General features: G+C 40.2%; 1 protein-coding gene across 1 annotated transcript in view; it reads left to right on the top strand.

Moving 5' to 3' along the window:
• Positions 1–25,686, top strand: part of LOC110288221 (murinoglobulin-1-like) — a 69,489-nt gene that overhangs the window by 5,755 nt on the left and 38,048 nt on the right. The window contains 4 exon segments of the mRNA XM_085839974.1: positions 5,927–5,947; positions 6,205–6,373; positions 6,755–6,839; positions 20,512–20,599. Coding sequence (XP_085696100.1) covers positions 5,927–5,947; positions 6,205–6,373; positions 6,755–6,839; positions 20,512–20,599 — 363 coding nt within the window.

The following is a 25,686-nucleotide window of genomic DNA, read 5'->3' as shown; positions in this document are numbered from 1 at the left end:
CTCACTTAGGATAATTGTTTCTAGTTCCACCCTTCATTACATACATATGTATAGGATTGTATGAGACAATCCCTCAATCCCTTTATCCATCTCTGTAGGCTTATGATATGGCAAAATTGACAGTGTAGGTTAGGGGTTTATTGCTATGCTGAAACATAATGACTACAGCAATTCTTATTAAAAAAGACAAAAAAAGAAATGCACACACACACCAAAACAAAAACAAAAACAACCAGAAAAACAACAACAAAACCTTTCATTGGGACTGTCTTATAGTTTCAGAGGTTTAGTCCACTATCATCATGTCATGAAGCAGGTACTAGATGAGCTGAGATTTCTACATCTAATCTGCAGACAGCAAGAAACTGTTTCACACCATGCATAGCTTGAGTATTTGAGACCTCAATGCCCACCCATTCAGTGACACATTTCCACCAAGAAGACCACACCTACTCTATCAAGCCCACATCCCCTAATAGTGCCACTCCCTATGGGCCACTCATTTAAACACATGAGTCTTTGGAAGCCATTCCTATTCAAACCACCAAAGTTGTTGACTTGCTTCCCAGTACTTTATGTGGCTCTGTAGTATCTGTTCATTTGACAATCTCAGTTTTCAGTTTTAGGGTGCCATACAACTTGGATTCTAAGTCACCCTCTCTGACTTGCCTGGGACTTGATGATCAGGTTAGGTTAGGCTGCGTGGCCAGTGACCCCTGAAGAACTGTCTGTTCTGCTTGCTTCTCCAGCTAGGATTACAAGGAATACTTGTACCTGCTTTTTATGTGGATTCTAGGATGAAACCCAAGTCCTTACACACTGGCAGCCAGCACATTGCCAACAGTGTCTCCCTTCCTTTGTTAACCTCCCAGTTTCATAATAGTTACAACTCTTCGTTTTTAATTAATTAGTTAATTTACATCCTAAATACTGTTCCTCCTTCCAGTCCCCCCCCAACATATTCCTTCACTTCCCCTCCAATCTCCTCTCCCCTGCTCCTCTGAGAGGATGGGACTTCCCCTGAGTATTCCCCCCACACACACACACACACCATGGTGCATCAAGTCTCTGCCAGATTAGGCTCACCCTCTCCCACTGAGACCGGACAAGGTAGCCATGATGACTGACCTGCTTGTCTGCTACATACTGGGGGCCAGGAGTGGCTCATTCTAGCGTATGAATGTTCTGTGGTTGGTGATTCAGACTCTGAGAGCTCCCAGGAGTTTGAGTTAGTTGGCTCTGTTGATTTTTCTGTGGGGTTTGTATCCCCTTTGGGGTCTTTAATCCTTCCCCAGCTATTCCATAAGTGTTCCTGACCTCCTTCCAAAGATTGGCTGTGGGTATCTGCATCTGTTTCAGACTGATACTGGGCAGTGCCCCTCAGAGGACAGCACTTCCATTTTTACTTAGGGTAAATTCACTTCCATGAATTAATCTTTTCTTCAGAATTTCATCAACTGCTCCTGGGTGGTTTATATAAATTTTACTATCAGATTGAACTTCTACAGTCAGCCTTGGAAATTTGATTGAAATATTTATAACATGTATATTGATTTGGAAAGAGTATGAATCATTTAATAACAAACATTTCTGTCTAGTGTGTATATCTGTACCCATTATTTTAGATTTCTTTTTATATTTTCCTAATGGTTTACAATGTTCTTCTTAGGCCTACTGGATTTCTTAATTGAAATTAACTTATTCCCCAAATCATAGTTTTCATGAATGAATGGAGTTTATAGAGTTTATAGTTTGTAGCCTGCATTTTCAGTGCAATTAAATATTTTCTAAGTATCCCATTATTTTTTCTCACGTTGATCTTGCTGAATTAACTAGTAAAAATGGGTTACTTGTTAGTTCATATTGTTGTTTCACCTATAGGGTTGAGCAGAAGATAGCCTAGTTGGCCATCACTGGGAAGAGAGGCCCCTTTGTATTGCAAACTTTATATGACCCAGTACAGGGGAATGCCAGGGCCAAGAAGCAAGAGTGGGTGGGTAGGGGAGCAGGGCAGGGAGAGGGTATAGGGAATTTCTTGGATAACATTTGAAATGTACATAAAGAAAATATCTAATAAAAAAAATAAATACATAAAAAAGAAAAAATGGGTTACTTGGATTCCACCAGGTTTTGTGTGCTGGTTATAGAGTGGTCTTGTTCCTACTGTTAATTTCTCTGCCACTTGTAGAATTAAAAGGCAGGAAAAGTCTTGAGCACAGCAGGCACAATTAGCCAGTGAGGAGAGACCGTTATTAGAGGTAAGGAAATATATACACAGCAGACACAATACTGTGAAGACTACAGAAGGGACTTGGGAAGCCGTATCTCTCTAAGACTGGGTTTTTAAAGGATATTTGAGAGGTCTTCTTTCTTTAATTTAGTGTTGATCAGTTTGATCAAAGACAGAAACTTTAGTGTAAACTTGTCCTTGTGTCATACTGGTCTACTGTAGAGGTGCCCTAGAATTAGAAGGCAGAGCTCTTTGATAGGCCTTTGGGTATTTATCTTAGATCAGGAGTGTGAGGAGGAAGCCAGAATTTCACCATGTTTATTATCTGTTTGTGGTTCCTCTATCTGTCACCCTACCAGAAACTAGTCTAAATTTTAGTCCCTCGGTCTGATAGTATGAGTTTTAACTCTTCATTCAGTTTTTATAACTGTTTTCTTTCCTGGCCATATAGGCCACGGCCTCCAGAACTTCTGTGAAAAGATTTTTTTTTACTTCACAAATTTGACTACTTTGCAGTGTCAATGGTTTTGTTTTGTTTTGTTTTGTTTTGTTTTGTTTTGTTTTTTTCAGACATGATTTCACCATGTAATTCTGGTTGGCCTAGAATTCATATTCACCTGCCTCTGCCTCTGCCTCTGCCTCTGCCTCTGCCTCTGCCTCTGCCTCTGCCTCTGCCTCTGCCTCTGCCTCTGCCTCTGCCTCTGCCTCTGCCTCTGCCTCTGCCTCTGCCTCTGCCTCTGCCTCTGCCTCTGCCTCTGCCTCTGCCTCTGCCTCTGCCTCTGCCTCTGCCTCTGCCTCTGCCTCTGCCTCTGCCTCTGCCTCTGCCTCTGCCTCTGCCTCTGCCTCTGCCTCTGCCTCTGCCTCTGCCTCTGCCTCTGCCTCTGCCTCTGCCTCTGCCTCTGCCTCTGCCTCTGCCTCTGCCTCTGCCTCTGCCTCTGCCTCTGCCCCCAAGGTTGCTGATATTAAAGCTTATGCCACTATGCCCGGCTCAAGTAGTGTTCTTAAGGTCTGTTAAGTCAACAAGTACTTTTCTTTTATTCCCTTGGTTCATCCTAATTATATAAAATTCAAATGCAGTTTGCACTTTCCTCCTGTTCCTCCTTATCCTATCCCTCCTCCTCTTCCTCCTCCTTTTCTTCCTCCTCCTCCTCTTCCTAACCCCCTACTCTTCATCTCATCTTTCTCATCCTTCTCCGTCCTCCCCCTCTTTCTCTTCTACCCCTCCTTCTCCTTCTCTTCCCTCCTCCTCTTCCTCCTCTCCTTCCTTCTTCTTCACAGTACTTAAAGATGAGAGTGAGAACAGGAAACAGAAAGTGTCCCATATATCAATTAGTTCAGAGGGTCAGGAAATAAGGTACAGAGAAAATAGAAGCTGCCTAGTGTCCTGAAGCCAGGCTACAGTGCAGATTGAATGCTTTTCTCTTTCAATCTGAGTGTAGTATTTGTGTATGAATATAAGCATAAATTATTAAGAAGACAAATTGGCACCATGACAAATTAGCTATACAAAAGTAGCATCCCTCAGACCCTGATCGCTTGGGCTTAAGACTTCCTCGGTCATGGGCTGTTGACTTTGTTTTCAGTACCTGGTATGAATTCCATCTTGCAAAACAAGATTCAAACCTAATCAGTGATCAGTTGGTTGCCACCATAAAAGTTGTGCCACTATTGCATGTGTACATCTTACCTGGCAGGTTGGGACTATACCTCACAGGTTTCTCAGCTGGATGAGACCATTGATGTCTCCTCTCCGGCAGCCATCTCTACAATACTCTGTAGCATTGAGAAGGCTTGGCAGCAGGGAGGAAGCCACAGTACCAGCTTCATTTCTCTACAACCTTTACCTAAGGTGTGTGGTGTCTTCCACGATAGAATATTATCAACCTAGATATTGCAGGCAGTCGAGAAGAGTGACAAGATACTTTATTGTTTGGAAAGTCTCTAGGCCTCCCTGACAAACAACTCAGGGAGGAAGTATCTCATGCCTAGTACTGAGACCTTTGTTTAGTGACCTTTGACCTTCAGGTACAGTATTATCTAGACATGCAGTGAATCTCCCTTCTAACTCTCCTTTTAACTTCTGTTTCTTAATTCATATATAAATCAGTAAGTTCCAAGTGAGTTTTTAATAGATCCTTCGGTTTGGTTAACCCTCTCACCTCTCCCACCCTCCCCTCTCACTACACCCACCTTCCCATCTCACTTCCCCCACCCTCCCCTCTAACCCTTCCCACCCTTTTCTCACATCTCTCCTCCTCCTCTCTTTTACACTCTCCCTTTCTTCTTCCACCCCACATATCCATTCCAGGTTCAAATATCTGCCCCACACCCCGCAAGTATACTGTCCTTTCATGTCACCTCTGTCATGCCATTTCCCTTACTTGAGGAATATCCCACTCAGAACCCTCTTGTAGTTTCTATGCTCCCACAGGTACTCCAGATTAAATGCATAACTCTAAATATTTGAAGTTTGGAGCCACATTTGAGAAAAGGCACACAGCAGGCATCTTTCTGAGCCTGCCTTATCTGTGTAACTTCTTACCCTGCAAGTTTTGTGACTAGATTTTATAGCTAAATAAAATTCCATTTTGAACCTCTGTACCACATTTCCATGATTCCTTGTCATGGCTTCTTTTCCTATACTTTCAGAAATGAGTTCACTATCACTGTAATTCCCTTATGACTGCCATTGCTTGATCTGTTGTCCACTGCTAAAAGTGACTCTGTCTTCTTTAAGTTTGTGCTTGTCTAAAATAAGCTTGCCTCTTGAGACAGCCTGGTTGCCACAGAACCTTAAATGACTCTGTCCCTGTCTGTCTTTCCTGTGTACACTTCATTGAGTTGATGAGAAACACTTCACTCATAAAAGCTCTGAACATGCAGCCCTTGCCCTGGTCAGCAGCAACTCTTCTTTGAAGCAAAAGCAGCTACTGAGTCCTTCCTTTCTATTTCTTGGACAGAGTTAGGCAGTGATTTAGTCTGTTGAGCTATGTTCAGGAGGTGAGTATTGACTACACAAGCTAATCCCTCTGTAGCTCATCAGACGAGGAATGGAAGGCACTGCCTGTGTGTAGTGTTTGTATATGGCTTGTCCAAGACTCTTGCAAGTTATACGTTTTGATTGGATATATTTAAAACTAGTAACCCCACTTCACACTAAAAATATTCCTGATTGGGACATTAAATTCTGTAATCTCCATACTGTAAAGGCTCAGGGCAGGTCTCCCAGAATATCAGAGAAATCTTACTGATGATGTTCCTCAAAGTACTTTTTGAGTAGAGTAAGTCCCAATCTATTGAGTGATTTGTATGACTCAGATAGTTCTAGAAAATACACATAAAAGTTCTCTATGGTGGTGAATTGGCTTACAATTGACTTTGTTACTGAATGTTAAGTTCCTCACATTTTGGCTGAAACTCCTATCCTACAGCCTATTCTATAAATCCATTGAATTCCCTGTGTGTAGGAAATTTCTAAATCAGTGGTTCTTATTCTTCCAAATACTGAGACCCTTTAATCTAGGTCCTCATGTTGTGGTGACCCCCCAACCACATTTTTTTGGTTATTTTTGTTGCTACTTCATGACTATGATTTTGATAGTTTTGAGTAATCAATGTAAATATCTTTGTACACATGTTTGCAAAAGGGGGTGTGGCCTGATGTTCTAAACTAACACTGTTTTCCTTGTGTTTCAGTTTCCTCTGGCTTACATTGAGGTAAGAAACTTAAGTGTTTTGTAATCAGAGAGAACTCAATCTTATGAAAGTAACCTGACATTGGAATGTCTAACTGCTATGGGTCGGCAGCCCTCCCCCATTCGAGATAACTGGCTTGTTATTTCCTACTTCACCTTTATTCCTTGCTCCACAAAAGAAAATTACCAAGTTTCAAAATGCTTCCATCAACAGCATCCTGTATGCATTGTTGTTCTTAATACTTTATTGACTTAGAAAATTTACAACCTCTTTTACAGGATCCGAAAAAGAACCGAATTATGCAGTGGGAGGATATTAAGACTGAGAATGGGCTTATGCAAATGTCCTTCAGCCTGGCAGCAGAGCCCATTCAGGGCCCCTACAAGATAGTGATGCAAAAACAGTCAGGGGCAAAGGAAGAACGCTTCTTTACTGTGATGGAATTTGGTATGGATTGGGAAGACCAAAAAGAAAAAGCAGGTCTCTTAGGATTCTGGTTATCATAGGATGAATTACTTTGTACAAAATGAGTTCCATCTGACTCTAGCTAAGGCTATCCATCTAGCAACATTGGAGTTTCAGAAAGTTCTGGGATTTTTCAGAAGCAAATTACTTGTTTTGTTTTGTTGTTTGTTCGTTTTTCTTATTTAAGTAGATATCCCTGTGATTTTCAAGAAGTGATATAGTGTATAACCACTCATCATTCCAACTTTATTGGGGTGGGTCATGCCTTAATAATGTGAAATCACCATTTCTGGGCAGAGAGTGGTCACTTAGGCAACTAGACAAGTCAGTCCACTCCAGAGGGTCTCCTCTCTCTCCCAATAGTGCTTCCCAGATTTGATGTCGACCTGAAGGTCCCGAATGCCATCTCTGTGAATGATGCAGTGCTCAGTGTGACTGCATGTGCAAAGTGAGTTGCTGGCTTCTGTACTTCTATCCTTAAGAAAGTACTCAGACACAGAAAATCCCTGGGATGATGTCTCTTTGTAGAATATGTAGAAATGCTACAGTTGTGTCCTTCCCCACTAGAATGTTCCCCCCTGTAGTGTTCATTTTTGTTCCTTCCTACTCTGCATCAATTACATTACAATCATTCATTGCATACATTGCTGATATCAATAGATGAAATCAATCTTATGAGGCAATAAAGAGGTCCTGCCTTTGGAGACAGGAAGGGACTTAATAAGGCCCACAGAAGAAAACAGAGGGACTAAATCAAGGCATCTCACTGGCCCCTTATTGGCTGACAGAAAGAGCAGAGAAACCAGAGCTCCTAATCTGCCTCCAGGTCAAACTCCTGCTCCTCAAGTTTAACCTTTAGACATCTCAGTTTTCTGCTTGTGTTTCTGTACCCAAATAATGAGGACATTTACTACAACAACTAAAATTTCTATTTAAGTCTAGAACCATATGAGAAGTAACTTGCAATATGTACCTAAATCAAATGGAAGACACAGACCTTAGCTCACAGTTGCTTGTACTTACAATGGGCATGCTCAAAAATTAAAATGGTAAAACAAAGGCAAAGTATGGAGGAGGTTTCTTACAGCAGCTCTGAGTGATTTCCACATCCCCAATTGTCTCTGCCCCATCATTTTAGTAGCTGAGGATCCTGGTTTGCTTACTTAATCTTATTCAGATTCACGAAAGGGAGAAAACCATGTTTCATAGGTTTATTTTTTTTTAAGATTTTTTTTAAAAATATTTTTTAATTATGTATTTTTCTCAATTAAATTTTCAATGCTATCCAAAAAGTCTCCCATACCCTCCCCCCCCCCCCCAGTCCCCTGACCTCCCATTCCCACTTTTTGGCCCTGGCGTTCTCCTGTACTGGGAAAGTTTGCGTGTCCAATGGGACACTCTTTCCAGTGATGGCTGACTAGGCCATCTTTTTTTTTTTTTTTTTTGAATGTTGGAATCTTGGATAACCAAAGTTCTTCTTAAAACTATTATACAAGCTCTTAGTTTTACAACTGACTAACACTTCTTTTTTTTTTCTTTTTTTTTTATTACATATTTTCCTCAATTACATTTCCAATGCTATCCCAAAAGTCCCCCATACCGCCCCCCACTTCCCTACCCTCCCATTCCCATTCTTTTGGCCCTGGCATTCCCCTATATTGGGGCATATAAAGTTTGCAAGTCCAATGGGCCTCTCTTTCCAGTGATGGCCGACTAGGCCATCTTTCTATACATATGCAGCTAGAGACAAGAGCTCCGGGGTACTGGTTAGTTCATCATGTTGTTCCAACTATAGGGTTGCAGATCCCTTTAGCTCCTTGGGTACTTTCTCTAGCTTCTCCATTGGGAGCACTGTAATACATCCAATAGCTGACTGTGAGCATCCACTCCTGTGTTTGCTAGGCCCCTGCATAGTCTCACAAGAGACAGCTATCTTTGGGTCCTTTCAGCAAAATCTTGCTAGTGTATGCAATGGTGTCAGCGTTTAGAGGCTGATTATGGGATGGATCCCTGGATACGGCAGTCTCTAGATGGTCCATCCTTTCATCACAGCTCCGAACTTTGTCTCTGTAACTCCTTCCCTGGGTGTTTTGTTCCCCATTCTAAGAAGGGGCACAGTATCCACATTTTGGTCTTCATTCTTCTTGAGTTTCATGCGTTTAGCAAATTGTATCTTATATCTTGGGTATCCTAAGTTTTGGGCTAATATCCACTTATCAGTGAATACATATTGTGTGAGTTCCTTTGTGATTGTGTTACCTCACTCAAGATGATGCCCTCCAGGTCCATCCATTTGGCTAGGAATTTCATAAATTCATTCTTTTTAATAGCTGAGTAGTACTCCATTGTGTAAATGTACCATAATTTCTGTATCCATTCCTCTGTTGAGGGACATCTGGGTTCTTTCCAGCTTCTGGCTATTATAAATAGGGCTGCTATGAACATAGTGAAGCATGTGTCCTTCTTACTGGTTGGGACATCTTCTGGATATATGCCCAGAAGAGGTATTGCTGGATCCTCCGGTAGTACTATGTCCAATTTTCTGAGGAACCGCCAGACTGATTTCCAGAGTGGTTGTACAAGCTTGCAATCCCACCAACAATGGAGGAGTGTTCCTCTTTCTCCACATCCTCGCCAGCATCTGCTGTCACCTGAATTTTTGATCTTAGCCATTCTGACTGGTGTGAGGTGGAATCTCAGGGTTGTTTTGATTTGCATTTCCCTGATGATTAAGGATGTTGAACATTTTTTCAGGTGCTTCTCTGCCATTTGGTATTCTTCAGGTGAGAATTCTTTGTTCAATTCTGAGCCACATTTTTTAATGGGTTTATTTGACTTTCTGGAGTCCAACTTCTTGAGTTCCTTATATATATTGGATATTAGACTCTTATCTGATTTAGGATAGGTAAAGATCCTTTCCCAATCTGTTGGTGGTTTTTTTGTCTTATTGATGGTGTCTTTTGCCTTGCAGAAGCTTTGCAGTTTCATGAGGTCCCACTTGTCAATTCTTGATCTTACAGCACAAGCCATTGCTGTTCTATTCAAGAATTTTTCCCCTGTGCCCATATCTTCAAGGCTTTTCCCCACTTTCTCCTCTATAAGTTTCAGTGTTTCTGGTTTTATGTGAAGTTCCTTGATCCACTTAGACTTGACCTTAGTACAAGGAGATAGGAATGGATCGATTCGCATTCTTCTACATGATAACAACCAGTTGTGCCAGCACCATTTGTTGAAAATGCTGTCTTTCTTCCACTGGATGTTTTTAGCTCCCTTGTCGAAGATCAAGTGACCGTAGGTGTGTGGGTTCATTTCTGGGTCTTCAATTCTATTCCATTGGTCTATTTGTCTGTCACTATACCAGTACCACGCAGTTTTTATCACAATTGCTCTGTAGTAAAGCTTTAGGTCTGGCATGGTGATTCCACCAGAGGTTCTTTTATCCTTGAGAAGAGTTTTTGCTATCCTAGGTTTTTTGTTATTCCAGATGAATTTGCAGATTGCACTTTCTAATTCGTTGAAGAATTGAGTTGGAATTTTGATGGGGATTGCATTGAATCTGTAGATTGCTTTTGGTAAGATAGCCGTTTTTACAATGTTGATCCTGCCAATCCATGAGCATGGAAGATCTTTCCATCTTCTGAGATCTTCTAGAATTTCTTTCTTCAGAGACTTGAAGTTCTTATTATACAGATCTTTCACTTCCTTAGTTAGAGTCACGCCAAGATATTTTATTTTATTTGTGACTATTGAGAAGGGTGTTGTTTCCCTAATTTCTTTCTCAGCCTGTTTATTCTTTGTGTAGAGAAAGGCCATTGATTTGTTTGAGTTAATTTTATATCCAGCTACTTCACCGAAGCTGTTTATCAGGTTTAGGAGTTCTCTGGTGGAATTTTTAGGATCACTTATATATACTATCATATCATCTGCAAAAAGTGATATTTTGACTTCATCTTTTCCAATTTGTATCCCTTTGATCTCCTTTTGTTGTCGAATTGCTCTGGCTAGGACTTCAAGTACTATGTTGAATAGGTATGGAGAAAGTGGACAGCCTTGTCTAGTCCCTGATTTTAGAGGGATTGCTTCAAGCTTCTCACCATTTACTTTGATGTTGGCTACTGGTTTGCTGTAGATTGCTTTTATCATGTTTAGGTATGGGCCTTGAATTCCTGATTTTTCCAAGACTTTTATCATGAATGGGTGTTGGATCTTGTCAAATGCTTTTTCTGCATCTAACGAGATGACCATGTGGTTTTTGTCTTTGAGTTTGTTTATATACTGGATTACGTTGATGGATTTCCGTATATTGAACCATCCCTGCATCCCTGGGATGAAACCTACTTGGTCAGGATGGATGATTGTTTTGATGTGTTCTTGGATTCGGTTAGCAAGAACTTTATTGAGGATTTTTGCATCAATATTCATAAGGGATATTGGTCTGAAGTTTTCTATCTTTGTTGGGTCTTTTTGTGGTTTAGGTATCAGAGTAATTGTGGCTTCATAGAATGAGTTGGGTAGAGTACCTTCTGTTTCTATTTTGTGGAATAGTTTGTGAAGAACTGGGATTAGATCTTCTTTGAAGGTCTGATAGAACTCTGCACTAAACCCATCTGGTCCTGGGCTTTTTTTGGTTGGGAGACTATTAATGACTGCTTCTATTTCTTTGGGGGATATAGGGCTGTTTAGATCATTAACCTGATCTTGGTTCAACTTTGGTACCTGGTATCTGTCTAGGAACTTCTCCATTTCATCCAGGTTCTCCAGTTTTGTTGAGTATAGCCTTTGATAGAAGGATCTGATGGTGTTTTGGATGTCTTCAGGATCTGTTGTTATGTCTCCTTTTTCATTTCTGATTTTGTTAATTAGAATACTTTCCCTGTGCCCTCTAGTGAGTCTGGCTAAGGGTTTATCTATCTTGTTGATTTTCTCAAAGAACCAGCTCCTTGATTGGTTGATTCTTTGAATAGTTCTTCTTGTTTCCACTTGATTGATTTCGCCCCTGAGTTTGATTATTTCTTTCTGTCTACTCCTCTTGGGTGAGTTTGCTTCCTTTAGTTCTAGTGCTTTTAGGTGTGTTGTCAAGCTGCTAATGTGTGCTCTTTCTAGTTTCTTTTTGGAGGCACTCAGAGCTATGAGTTTTCCTCTTCGAAATGCTTTCATTGCGTCCCATAAGTTTGGGTATGTTGTGGCTTCATTTTCATTGAACTCTAAAAAATCCTTGATTTCTTTCTTTATTCCATCCTTGACCAAGGTATCATTGAGAAGAGTGTTGTTCAGTTTCCACGTGAATGTTGGCTTTCTATTATTTATTTTGTTATTGAAGATCAGCCTTAGTCCATGGTGATCTGATAGGATGCATGGGACAATTTCAATATTTTTGTATCTGTTGAGTCCTGTTTTGTGCCCAATTACGTGGTCAATTTTGGAGAAGGTACCATGAGGTGCTGAGAAGAAGGTGTATCCTTTTGTTTTAGGGTAAAATGTTCTGTAGATATCTGCCAGATCCATTTGATCCATAACTTCTGTTAGTTTCACTGTGTCCCTGTTTAGTTTCTGTTTCCATGATCTGTCCATTGGTGAAAGTGGTGTGTTGAAGTCTCCCACTATTATTGTATGAGGTGCAATGTGTGCTTTGAGATTTACTAAAGTTTCTTTAATGAATGAGGCTGCCTTTTTATTTGGAGCATAGATATTCAGGATTGATAGTTCCTCTTGGAGGATTTTACCTTTGATGAGTATGAAGTGCCCCTCCCTGTCTTTTTTGATGACCTTGGGTTGGAAGTCAATCTTATCGGATATTAGAATGGCTACTCCAGCTTGTTTCTTCATACCATTTGCTTGGAAAATTGTTTTCCAGCCTTTCATTCTGAGGTAGTGTCTATCTTTTTCTCTGAGATGAGTTTCCTGCAAGCACCAAAATGTTGGGTCTTGTTTGTGTAGCCAGGTTGTTAGTCTATGTCTTTTTATCGGGGAGTTGAGTCCATTGATATTAAGAGATATTAAGGAAAAGTAATTGTTGTTTCCTGTTATTTTTGTTGTTAAAGTTGGCATTCTGTTCTTGTGGCTGTCTTCTTTTAGGTTTGTTGAGGGATTACCTTCTTGTAGTTTCTAGGGCGTGGTTCCTGTCCTTGTATTGATTTTTTTCTGTTATTATCCTTTGAAGGGCTGGATTCCTGGAGAGATAATGTGTGAATTTGGTTTTGTCGTGGAATACTTTGGTTTCTCCATCTATGTTAATTGAGAGTTTGGCTGGGTATAGTAGCCTGGGCTGGAATTTGTGTTCTTTTAGTGTCTGTATAACATCTGTCCAGGATCTTCTGGCTTTCATAGTCTCTGGTGAAAATTTTGGTGTAATTCTGATAGGCTTGCCTTTATATGTTACTTGGCCTTTTTCTCTTACTGCTTTTAGTATTCTATCTTTATTTAGTGCATTTGTTGTTCTGATTATTATGTGTCGGGAGGTATTTCTTTTCTGGTCCAGCCTATTTGGAGTTCTATAGGCTTCTTGTATGTTCATGGGCATCTCTTTCTTTAGATTTGGGAAGTTTTCTTCTATAATTTTGTTGAAGATGTTTGCTGGTCCTTTGAGTTGAAAATCTTCATTCTCATCCACTCCTATTATCCGTAGGTTTGGTCTTCTCATTGTGTCCTGTATTTCCTGGATGTTTTGAGTTAGGATCTTTTTGCATTTTCCATTTTCCTTGATTGTTGTGCCGATGTTCTCTATGGAATCTTCTGCACCTGAGATTCTCTCTTCCATTTCTTGTATTCTGTTGCTGATGCTTGCATCTATGGTTCCAGATTTCTTTCCTAGGGTTTCTATCTCCAGTGTTGCCTCATTTTGGGTTTTCTTTATTGTGTCTACTTCCCTTTTTAGGTCTAGTATGGTTTTGTTCATTTCCATCATCTGATTGGATGTGTTTTCCTGTTTCTCTTTAAGGACTTCTACCAGTTTGGTTGTGTTTTCCTGTTTTTCTTTAAGGACTTGTAACTCTTTAGCCATGTTCTCCTGTAGTTCTTTAAAGTCCTTCTTGATGTCCTCTACCATCATCATGAGATATGCTTTTAAATCCAGGTCTAGCTTTTCAGGTGTGTTGGGGTGCCTTGGACTGGGCGAAGTGGGAGTGCTGGGTCCTGATGATGGTGAGTGGTCTTGGTTTCTGTTAGTAAGATTCTTACATTTACCTCTCGCCATCTGGTGATCTCTGGAGTTGTTATAGTTGTCTCTGTTCAGAGGTTGTTCTTCTGGTGATTCTGAGTATCCTCTGTCAGCAGACCTGGGAGACAGGCTCTCTCCTCTGAGTTTCAGTGGTTAGAGCACTCCCTGCTGACAAGCTTTCCTCTTAAAGGGAAGGTGTACAGATATCTGGCGTTTGGACCTCCTCCTGGCCGAAGAAGAAGGCGGAAAACAGGACCTTTCCCAGATGCTGTGTTGCTTTGGCAGGTCACAGAAGCTGTAGGCTTCTGTGGTGCACACTCTCAGCTGTGCAGACTAAGTTCCTAAGTTCAGTGGAGTCCTGGATCCAAGATGTGCTCCCTGCTCCTGAGGCAGAGGGCTCCTGTGCAGGGCAGACCACTGTCTTCCAGTTAGGAGGGTGCCAGATGTCTGCGGCCCCAAAAGGGTGCTGCCTCAGCGGCTCTGTGGCTCCCACCTGCCCCAGAAGCTGTCTGCCTCTGTGGTCCTCACTCTGACCTGTACAGACTAAGTTCGGCGGAGTCCCGGAGCCAAGATGGCCCTCCCTGCAGGGCAGGTCACTGTCCTCCGGCTGGGAGGGTGCCGGATGTCTGTAGCCCCAAAAGGGTGCTGCCTCAGTGGCTCTGTGGCTCCTGCCTGTCCCAGAAGCTGTCTGCCTCTGTGGTCCTCACTCTAACCTGTACAGACTAAGTTCGGCGGAGTCCCGGAGCCAAGATGGCGCTCCCTGCAGACTAGGCCATCTTTTGATACATATGCAGCTAGAGTCAAGAGCTCCGGGGTATTGGTTGATTCATAATGTTGTTGCATACAGGGTTGTAGATCTCTTTAGCTCCTTGGATACTTTCTCTAGCTCCTCCATTGGGGGCCCTGTGATCCATCCAATAGCTGACTGTGAGCATCCACTTATGTGTTTGCTAGGCCCTGGCCTAGTCTCACAAGAGACAGCTATATCAGGGTCCTTTAAGCAAACGCTTGCGAGTGTATGCAATGGTGTCATCATTTGGAGGCTAATTATGGGATGGATCCCTGGATATGGCAGTCTCTAGATGGTCCATCCTTTTGTCTCAGCTCCAAACTTTGTCTCTCTAACTCCTTCCATGGGTGTTCTGTTCGCAATTCTAAGGAGGGGCTTAGTGTCCACACTTCAGTCTTCATTCTTCTTGAGTTTCATGTGTTTAGCAAACTGTATCTTATATCTTGGGTATCCTAAGTTTTGGGCTAATATCCACTTATGAGTGAGTACATATTGTGTGAGTTCCTTTGTGACTGTGTTACCTCACTCAGGATGATGCCCACCAGGTCCATCCATTTGGCTAGGAATTTCATAAATTCATTCTTTTTAATAGCTGAGTAGTACTCCATTGTGTAAATGTACCATAATTTCTTTATCCATTCCTCTGTTGAGGGACATCTGGGTTCTTTCCAGCTTCTGGCTATTATAAATAGGGCTGCTGTGAACATAGTGGAGCATGTGTCCTTTTTTACCGGTTGGGACATCTTCTGGATATATGCCCAGGAGAGGTATTGCTGGATCCTCCTGTAGTACTATGTCCAATTTTCTGAGGAACCGCCAGACTGATTTCCAGAGTGGTTGTACAAGCTTGCAATCCCACCAACAATGGAGGAGTGTTCCTCTTTCTCCACATCCTCGCCAGCATCTGCTGTCACCTGAATTTTTGATCTTAGCCATTCTGACTGGTGTGAGATAGAATCTCAGGGTTGTTTTGATTTGCATTTCTCTGATGATTAAGGATGCTGAACATTTTTTCAGGTGCTTCTCAGCCATTCGGTATTCCTCAGGCGATAATTCCTTGTTTAGCTCTGAGCCCCATTTTTTAATGGGGTTCTTTGATTTTCTGGAGTCCACTTTTTGAGTTCTTTATATATATTGGATATTAGTCCCTATCTGATTAAGGATAGGTAAAGATCCTTTCCCAATCTGTTGGTGGTTTTTTTGTCTTATTGATGGTGTCTTGCAGAAGCTTTTCAGTTTCATGAGGTCCCATTTGTCAATTCTTGATCTTACAGCACAAGCCATTGCTGTTCTATTCAGGAATTTTTCCCCTGTGCCCATATCTTCAAGGCTTTTCCCCACTTTTTCCTCTATAAGCTTCAGTGTCTCTGGTTTTATGTGGAGTTTCTTGATCCACTTAGATTTGACCTTAGTGCAAGGAGCTAGGAATGGATCAATTCGCATTCTTCACATGATAACCACCAGTTGTGACAGCACCATTTGTTGAAAATGCTGTCTTTCTTCCACTGGATGGTTTTAGCTCCCTTGTCAAAGATCAAGTGACCATAGGTGTGTGGGTACATTTCTGGGTCTTCAATTCTATTTCATTGGTCTACTTGTCTGTCACTATACCAGTACCATGCAGTTTTTATCACAATTGCTCTGTAGTAAAGCTTTAGGTCAGGTATGGTGATTCCACCAGAGGTTTTTTTATACTTGAGAAGAGGTTTTGCTATCCTAAGGTTTTTGTTATTCCAGATGAATTTGCAGATTGCTCTTTCTAATTCGTTGAAGAATTGATTTGGAATTTTGATGGGGATTGCATTGAATCTGTAGATTGCTTTTGGCAAGATAGCCATTTTTACAATGTTGATCCTGCCAATCCATGAGCATGGGAGATCTTTCCATCTTCTGAGATCTTCTTTAATTTCTTTCTTCAGAGACTTGAAGTTCTTATCATACAGATCTTTCACTTTCTTAGATAGAGTCACACCAAGGTATTTTATATTATTTGTGACTATTGAGAAGGCTGTTGTTTCCCTAATTTCTTTCTCAGCCTGTTTATTCTTTGTGTAGATAAAGGCCATTGACTTGATTGAGTTAATTTTATATCCAGCTACTTCACCGAAGCTGTTTATCAGGTTTAGGAGTTCTGTGGTAGAATTTTTAGGGTCACTTATATATACTATCATATCATCTCCAAAAAATGATATGTTGACTTCATCTTTTCCAAATTGTATCCCCTTGATCTCCTTTTGTTGTCTAATTGCTCTGGCTAGGACTTCAAGCACTATGTGGAATAGGTAAGGAAAAAGTGGCAGCCTTGTCTAGTCCTTGATTTTAGTGGGACTGCTTCCAGCTTCTCACCATTTACTTTGATGTTGGCTACTGGTTTGCTGTAGATTGCTTTTATCATGGTTAGGTATGGGCCTTGAATTCCTGATCTTTCCAAGACGTTTATCATGAATGGGTCTTGGATCTTGTCGAATGCTTTTTCGCATCTAAGGAGATGATCATGTGGTTTTTGTCTTTGAGTTTGTTAATATAATGGATTATGTTGATGGATTTCCATATGTTATACCACCCCTGCATCCATGGAATAAAACCTACTTGGTCAGGATGGATGATTGCTTTAATGTGTTCTTGGATTCTGTTAGCAAGAATTTTATTGAATATTTTTGCATCGATATTGATAAGGGAAATTGGTCTGAAGTTCTCTATCTTTGTTGGATCTTTCTGTGGTTTAGGTATTAGAGTAATTGTGGCTTCATAGAATGAGTTGGGTAGAGTACCTTCTACTTCTGTTTTGTGGAATAGTTTGTGCAGAACTGGAATTAGATCTCCTTTGAAGGTCTGATAGAACTCTGCACTAAACCCATCTGGTTCTGGGCTTTTTTTTTTGGTAGGAAGACTATTAATGACTGCTTCTATTTCTTTACGGGATATGGGACTGTTTAGATTGTTAACTTGATCCTGATTTAACTTTGGTACCTGGTATCTGTCTAGAAATTTGTCCATTTCATCCAGGTTTTCCAGTTTTGTTGAGTATAGCCTTTTGTAGAAGGATCTGATGGTGTTTTGGATTTCTTCAGGATCTGTTGTTATGTCTTTTCATTTCTGATTTTGTTAATTGGGATGCTGTCCCTGTGCCCTCTAGTGAGTCTAGCTAAGGGTTTATCTATCTTGTTGATTTTCTCAACAAACCAACTCCACGTTTGGTTAATTCTTCTAATAGTTCTTCTTGTTTCCACTTGGTTGATTTTGCCCCTGAGTTTGATTATTTCCTGCCGTCTACTCCTCTTGGGTGAATTTTCTTCCTTTTTTTCTAGAGCTTTTAGATGTGTTGTCAAGCTGCTAGTGTGTGCTCTCTCTAGTTTCTTTGTGGAGGCACTCAGAGCTATGAGTTTCCCTCTTAGAAATGCTTTCATTGTGTCCCATAGGTTTGGGTATGTTGTGGCTTCATTTTCATTGAACTCTAAAAAGTCTTTAATTTCTTTCTTTATTACTTCCTTGACCCAGGTATCATTGAGAAGAGTGTTATTCAGTTTCCACGTGAATGTTGGCTTTCCATTATTTATGTTGTTATTGAAGATCAGGCTTAGTCCATGATGGTCTGGTAGGATGCATGGGACAACTTCAATATTTTTGTATCTGTTGAGGCCTGTTTTGTGACCAATTATATGGTCAATTTTGGAGAAGGTCCCGTGAGGTGCTGAGAAGAAGGTATATCCTTCTGTTTTAGGATAAAATGTTCTGTAGATATCTGCTAAGTCCATTTGTTTCATAACTTCTGTTAGTTTCACTGTGTCCCTGTTTAGTTTCCGTTTCCATGATCTGTCCATTGGTGAAAGTGGTGTGTTGAAGTCTCCCACTATTATTGTGTGAGGTGCAATGTGTGCTTCGAGCTTTACTAAAGTGTCTTTAATGAATGTGGCTGTGCTTGCATTTGGAGCATAGATATTCAGAATTGAGAGTTCCTCTTGGTGGATTTTACCTTTGATGAGTATGAAGTGTCCCTCCTTGTCTTTTTTTGATAACTTTGGGTTGGAATTCAATTTTATTCGATATTAGAATGGCTACTCCAGCTTATTTCTTCAGACTATTTGCTTGTAAAATTGTTTTCCAGCCTTTCACTCTGAGGTAGTGTCTGTCTTTTTCCCTGAGATGGGTTTCCTGTAAGCAGCAGAATGTTGGGTCCTGTTTGTGTAACCAGTCTGTTAGTCTATGTCTTTTTATTGGGGAATTGAGTCGATTGATATTAAGAGATATTAAGGAAAAGTAATTGTTGCTTCCTATTATTTTTGTTGTTAGAGTTGGCATTCTGTTCTTGTGGCTGTCTTCTTTTTGGTTTGTTGAGGGATTACTTTCTTGCCTTTTGTAGGGCATGATTTCCGTCCTTGTATTGTTTTTTTTTTTTTTTCTGTTATTATCCTTTGAAGGGCTGGATTTGTGGAATATAATGTGTGAATTTGGTTTTGTCGTGGAATACTTTGGTTTCTCCATCTATGTTAATTGAAAGTTTGGCTGGGTAATGTAGCCTGGGCTGGCATTTGTGTTCTCTTAGTGTCTGTATAACATCTGACCAGGATCTTCTGGCTTTAATAGTCTCTGGTGAAAAGTCTGGTGTAATTCTGATAGGCCTGCCTTTATATGTTATTTGACCTTTCTCCCTTACTGCTTTTAATATTCTCTCTTTATTTAGTGTATTTGTTGTTCTGATTATTATGTGTCGGGAGGTATTTCTTTTCTGGTCTAGTCTATTTGGAGTTCTGTAGGCTTCTTGTATGTTCATGGGCATGTCATTCTTTAGGTTTGGGGAGTTTTCTTCTATAATGTTGTTGAAGTTATTTGCTGGCCCTTTAAGTTGAAAATCTTCATTCTCATCCACTCCTATTATCCGTAGGTTTGGTCTTCTCATTGTGTCCTGGATTTCCTGGATGTTTTGAGTTAGGATCTTTTTGAGTTTTGTACTTTCTTTGGTTGTTGTGCCGATGTTCTCTATGGAATCTTCTGCACCTGAGATTCTCTCTTCCATCTCTTGTATTCTGCTGCTGATGCTTTTATCTATGGTTCCAGATTTCTTTCCTAGGGTTTCTATCTCCAACGTTGCCTCAGTTTGGGTTTTCTTTATTGTGTCTACTTCCAATTTTAGGTCTTGGATGGTTTTATTCAATTCCATCACTTGTTTGGTCGTGTTTTCATGCAATTCTTTAAGGGATTTTTGTGTTTCCTCTTTAAGGTCTTCTACCTGTTTAGCTGTGTTCCCTTGTATTTCTTTAAGTGAGTTATTAAAGTCCTTCTTGATGTCCTCTGCCATCATAATGACATATGCTTTTAAATCCGGGTCTATATTTCGGGTGTGTTGAGGTTTCCAGGACTAAGTGGGGTGGGAGTGCTGCGTTCTGATGATGGTGAGTGGTCTTGATTTCTTTTAGTAGGATTCTTATGTTGGCCTTTCGCCATCTGGTAATCTCTGGAGCTAGTAGTTAGAGTTGTCTCTGGTTAGAGCTTGTTCTTCAGGTGATTATGTTAGCCTCTATCATCAGACATGGGAGACTAGCTCTCTCCTTAGTTTCAGTGGTCAGAGTACTCGCTGCAGGCAACTCTCCTCTTACAGGGAAGGTGCCCAGTTATCTGGTGTTTGAACCTGCTTCCTGGCAGAAGTTGTGTTCCACTCACCAGAGGTCTTAAGATCCCGTGGAGCGTCCTGTGAGGACCTTGGGCGTGTACAGAAACTCTGTGGGCAAGGAAACCCCGTGCTGGAGTGGACCAGAAGGAACTTGTGCCCCTGATCAGGCCGGGTTATCTGCTTCAATAGTTAATGCAGTCTCAGGTCCTGCATGATTGTATTGGAGCAGTAGCTGTGTTCCACTCACCAGAGGTCTTAAGATCCCATGGGGGATCCTGTGTGGGTCCTTGCAGGTGTCTGGAGACTCCTCGGGCAAGGAACCCCGGTGCTGGAGTGGACCAGAAGGCTCATAGGTTCTTAATATGGCTATTTTTTCTATCTATCTGTTAGTTAATTAATTAATTAATTAACATTCCAAGTTCTTAACATATACAGTTAGAAGGTGTCAGGAGGTAATAAAAATGGGACATGTTTGTTGTCGTTATGAAACTAAACAGACTCAGTGAAAGACGGTGCAACTCTGCTATTGAAAGACCCTTTGTTTCTGTGAATTTATCCTGTGACAGATATACCTATGGGAAGCCTGTCCCAGGATATGTGAAGATAAGAGTCTGCCATGAGACTGAGGCTGGATGCAAAATAGTCAATTCCCAGGTGAGTGAATCCATTCTAAGGCCTGTTTTAAATATCCAAGGCTGACTAACAGGAATGCAGACAGCAAAGGGAAGAGGACGCACATACCCACACATTGAAAGAGGATGTTCTGGGACCTCGGGCTGTAGCCCAGGGATGGAACACTAGCCAGGCATGTGTGCAATCCCCAGAAACCCATCTAAGACCCTCACTGACAAAAGTGATAATTCTGGGATCCACTACTATTAAAGGGCTACTTTAACAACTTTACTTGGCCACCAAATTTATTTTGAGTATATATTCATTGTATGAAATAATAGGTTTATTACATTTACATATGTGAGTATTACATATTCTAACCATATCCCTCGTCCCATTGCCACCTCTGCTCTCTCAAAAGTCCTCACTCTTATTTGTCCTTCTCCTCTTCCTATGTAACCTCTACTACTTCCATGCCTTATAGATTATTCTTTTTTTTTCTTAAAAAGCATATTTCAATTAGCATATATAAAATGTATGTGTTAGGCTTCTTTATGATAAATTCATACAAGTGAATCATGTACTTGGTTACCTCCTTCATCACCTACCCCATTCTCTCCATTCCTCCTCACACCAGACCCTTCCTCTTCCCAAATGGAACAACTTCTGTTTTGTTGTCTTCTGGTTCTGTTTTGTTTTACCTCCCATATGGCAAAAAATATTTACTGTTGCATTTCAGAGTCTGGTATATTTTGTAAATTGTGAAAATTCTGCACATGTAACATTCTCTTATTTGGTTTTGATTATCAGTTTATTAGCCGATGGATTCACTTGTCTGTGATGCACATAAATGACAAGCCATGCATAGGACTAGGTTTTGGTATGCTGATATAGATTCATTTTGTAGATTCCAGATGGTATGCCCTCAGTCCACTGGAAACCCAGAAGTCTGCTGCAATTTGCAAAAGTCTTGTTTTATTATTATTTTGAGTCTGAACTCTTACATGCTGTCTTTTTTCCACTGGATGGTTTTAGCTCCCTTGTCAAAGATCAAGTGACCATAGGAGTGTGGGTTCATTTCTGGGTGTTCAATTCTATTCCATTGGTCTACTTTTCTATCGCTATATCAGTACCATGCAGCTTTGTTTTTTTTTTTAATCACAATTGTTCTGTAGTACAGCTTTAGGTCAGGCATGGTGATTCCTCCAGAGGTTCTTTTATCATTGAGAAGAGTTTTTGATATCCTAGTATTTTGTTATTCCAGATGACTTTGCATATTGCCCTTTCAAATTCTTTGAAGAATTGAGCTGGAATTTTGATGGGCATTGCATTGAATCTGTAGATTGCTTTTGGCAAGATAGCCATTTTTACTATATTGATCCTGCCAATCCATGAGCATGGGAGATCTTTTCATCTTCTGAGATCTTCTTTAATTTCCTTTTTTCAGAGATTTGAAGTGCTTATCATATAGATCTTTCACTTCTTTAGAGTCACGCCAAGGTATTTTATATTATTTGTGACTATTGAGAAGGGTGTTGTTTCCCTAATTTCTTTCTCAGCTTGTTTATCCTTTGTGTAGAGAAAGGACACTGACTTGTTTGAGTTAATTTTATATCCAGCTACTTCACTGAAGCTGTTTATCAGGTTTAGGAGCTCTCTGGTGGAATTTTTAGGGTCACTTATATATACTATCATATCACCTACAAGAAGTGATATTTTGACTTTTTCCTTTCCAATTTATATCCACTTGATCTCCTTTTGTTGTCGAATTGCTCTGGCTAGGACTTCAAATACTATATTGAATAAGTAGGGAAAAAGTGGGCAGCCTTGTCTAGTCCCTGATTTTAGTGGATTGCTTCGAGCTTCTCACCATTTACTTTGATGTTGGCTACTGGTTTGCTGTAGATTGCTTTTATCATGTTTAGGTATGTGCCTCGAATTCCTGATCTTTCCAAGACTTTTATCATGAATGGGTGTTGGATTTTTTTCAAATGCTTTCTCTGCATCTAACGAGATGATCATGTGGTTTTTCTCTTTGAGTTTGTTTATATAGTGGATTACATTGATAGATTTCCATATATTAAACCATACCTGCATCCCTGGAATGAAACCTACTTGGTCAGGATGGATGATTGTTTTGATGTGTTCTTGGATTCCGTTAGCAAGAATTTTATTGAGTATTTTTGTATCGATATTCATAAGGGAAATTGGTCTGAGGTTCTCTATCTTTGTTGGGTCTTTCTGTGGTTTAGGTATCAGAATAATAGTGACTTCATAGAATGAATTGGGTAGAGTACCTTCTGCTTCTATTTTGTGGAATAGTTTGTGAAGAACTGGAATTAGATCTTCTTTTAAGGTCTGATAGAACTCTGCACTAAACCCTTCTGGTCCTGGGCTTTTTTTGGTAGGAAGACTATTAATGACTGCTTCTATTTCTTTAGGGGATATAGGACTGTTCAGATCATTAACCTGATACTGATTTAACTTTGGTACCTGGTATCTGTCTAGAAATGTGTCCATTTAATCCAGGTTTTCCAGTTTTGTTGAGTATAACCGTTTGTAGAAGGATCTGATGGTGTTTTGGATTTCTTCAGGATCTGTTATGTCTCCCTTTTCATTTCTGATTTTGTTAATTAGAATGCTGTCCCTGTGCCTTCTAGTGAGTCTGGCTAAGGGTTTATCTATCCTGTTGATTTTCTCCAAGGACTAGCTCCTCCTTTGGTTGATTCTTTGAATAGTTCTTCATGTTTCCACTTGGTTGATTTCGCCCCTGAGTTTGATTATTTCCTGACGTACACTCCTCTTGGGTGAATTTTCTTCCTTTTGTTCTAGAGCTTTTAGGTGTGTTGTCAAGCTGTTAGTGTATGCTCTCTCTATTTTCTTTTTGGAGGCACTCAGAGCTATGAGTTTTAATTTTAGCAATGCTTTCAATGTTTCCCATAGGTTTGGGTATATTATAGCTTCATTTTCATTAAACTTTAAAAAGTCTTTAATTTCTTTCTTTATTTCTTCCTTGACCAAGGTAGAGTCCATGGTGATAGGGTGCATGTGACAATTTGAATATTTTTGTATCTGTTGAGGCCTGTGTTGTGACCAAGTATATGGTCAATTTTGGAGAAGGTACCACGAGGTGCTGAGAAGAAGGTATATCTTTTTGTTTTAGGATAAATTGTTCTGTAGATATCTGTTAAATCCATTTGTTTCATAACTTCTTTTAGTTTCACTGTGTCCCTGTTTAGTTTCTGTTCCCATGATTTGTCCATTGATGAAAGTGATGTGTTGAAGTCTTCCACTATTATTGTGTGAGCTGCAATGTATGCTTTGAGCTTTAGTAAAGTTTCTTTAATGAATGTGGCTGCCCTTGCATTTGGAGCATAGATATTCAGAAGTGAGAGTTCCTCTTGGAAGATTTTACCTTTGTTGAGTATGAAGTGTCCCTCCTTCTTTTTTTTTTTTTTTTGATAACTTTGGGTTGGAAGTCAATTTTATTAGATATTAGAATTGCTACTCCTGTTTGTTTCTTCAGACCATTTCCTTGTAAAATTGTTTTCCAGCCTTTCACTCTGAGGTAGTGTCTGTCTTTTTCCCTGAGATGGGTTTCCTATAAGCAGCAGAATGTTGGGTCCTGTTTGTATTGCCAGTCTGTTAGTCTATGTCTTTTTATTGGGGAATTGAGTCTATTGGTATTAAGAGATATTAAGGAAAAGTAATTGTTGCTTCCTATTATTTTTGTTGTTAGAGTTGGGATTCTGTTCTTGTGGCTGTCTTCTCTTAGGTTTGTTGAAGGATTACTTTTTTCTTGCTTTTTCTAGGGCATGGTTTCAGTCCTTGTATTGTTTTTTTTCTGTTATTATCCTTTGAAGGGCTGGATTAATGGAAAGATAATGGGTGAATTTGGTTTTGTTGTGGAATACTTTGGTTTCTCCATCTATGGTAATTGAAAGTTTGGCTGGGTAATATAGCCTGGGCTGGCATTTGTGTTCTCTTAGTGTCTGTATAACATCTGTCCAGGATCTTCTGGCTTTCATAGTCTCTGGAGAAAAGTCTGGTGTAATTCTTGTAGGCCTGCCTTTATATGTTACTTGACCCTTTTCCCTTACTGCTTTTAATAGTCTATCTTTATTTAGTGCATTTTTTTTTGTTATGTTTATTATGTGTTGGGAGGAAGTTCTTTTCTGGTCTAGTCTATTTGGAGTTCTGTAGGCTTCTTGTATGTTCATAGGCATCTATTTCTTTAGGTTAGGGAAGTTCTCTTCTATAATTTTGTTAAAGATATTTGCTGGCCCTTAAAGTTGAAAATCTTCATTCTCATCTACTCATATTATCCGTAGGTTTGGTCTTCTTATTGTGTCATGGATTTCCTGGATGTTTTGACTTAGAGTCTTTTTGCATTTTGCATTTTCTTTGATTGTTGTGCCCATGTTCTCTATGGAATCTTCTGCACCTGAGTTTCTGTCTTCCATCTCTTGTATTCTGTTGCTGATGCTCACATCTGTGGTTCCAGATTTCTTTCCTAGGGTTTCTATCTCCAGCGTTGCCTCAGTTTGGATTTTCTTTATTGTGTCTACTTCCCTTTTTAGATCTAGTATGTTTTTGTTCATTTCCATCACCTGTTTGGATGTGCTTTTCTGTTTTTCTTTAAGGACTTCTGCCTGTTTGGTTGTGTTTTCCTGTTTTTCTTTAAGGACTTGTAACTCTTTTGCAGTGTTCTCCTGTATTTCTTTAAGTGAGTTATTAAAGTCCTTCTTGATGTCCTCTACCATCATCATGAGATATGCATTTAAATCTGGGTCTAGCTTTTTGTGTGTGTTGGGGTGCCCAGGACTGGATGAGGTGGGAGTGCTGGGTTCTGATGATGGTGACTGATCTTGGTATCTGTTAGTAAGTTTCTTATGTTTGCCTTTCGGCATCTAGTAATCTCTGGAGTTAGTTGTTATAGTTGTCTCTGGTTAGAGCTTGTTCCTCGGGTGATTCTGTTAGCCTCTATCAGCAGACCTGGGAGACTAGCTCTCTCTTCTGAGATTCAGTGGTTAGAGCACTCTCTGCAGGCAAGCTCTCCTCTTACAGGGAAGGTAGACAGATATCTGCTGTTTGGACCTGCCTCCTGGCAGAAGATGAAGGCCCGAAAC

The sequence above is a fragment of the Mus caroli genome, unplaced genomic scaffold, assembly GCF_978045245.1.
Source record: "Mus caroli unplaced genomic scaffold, Mus_caroli_1 scaffold_7, whole genome shotgun sequence".
Classification (NCBI taxonomy): domain Eukaryota; kingdom Metazoa; phylum Chordata; class Mammalia; order Rodentia; family Muridae; genus Mus; species Mus caroli.
Note: the sequence above shows the minus strand (reverse complement) of the source record. Positions and strands in the feature narration are given on the sequence as shown.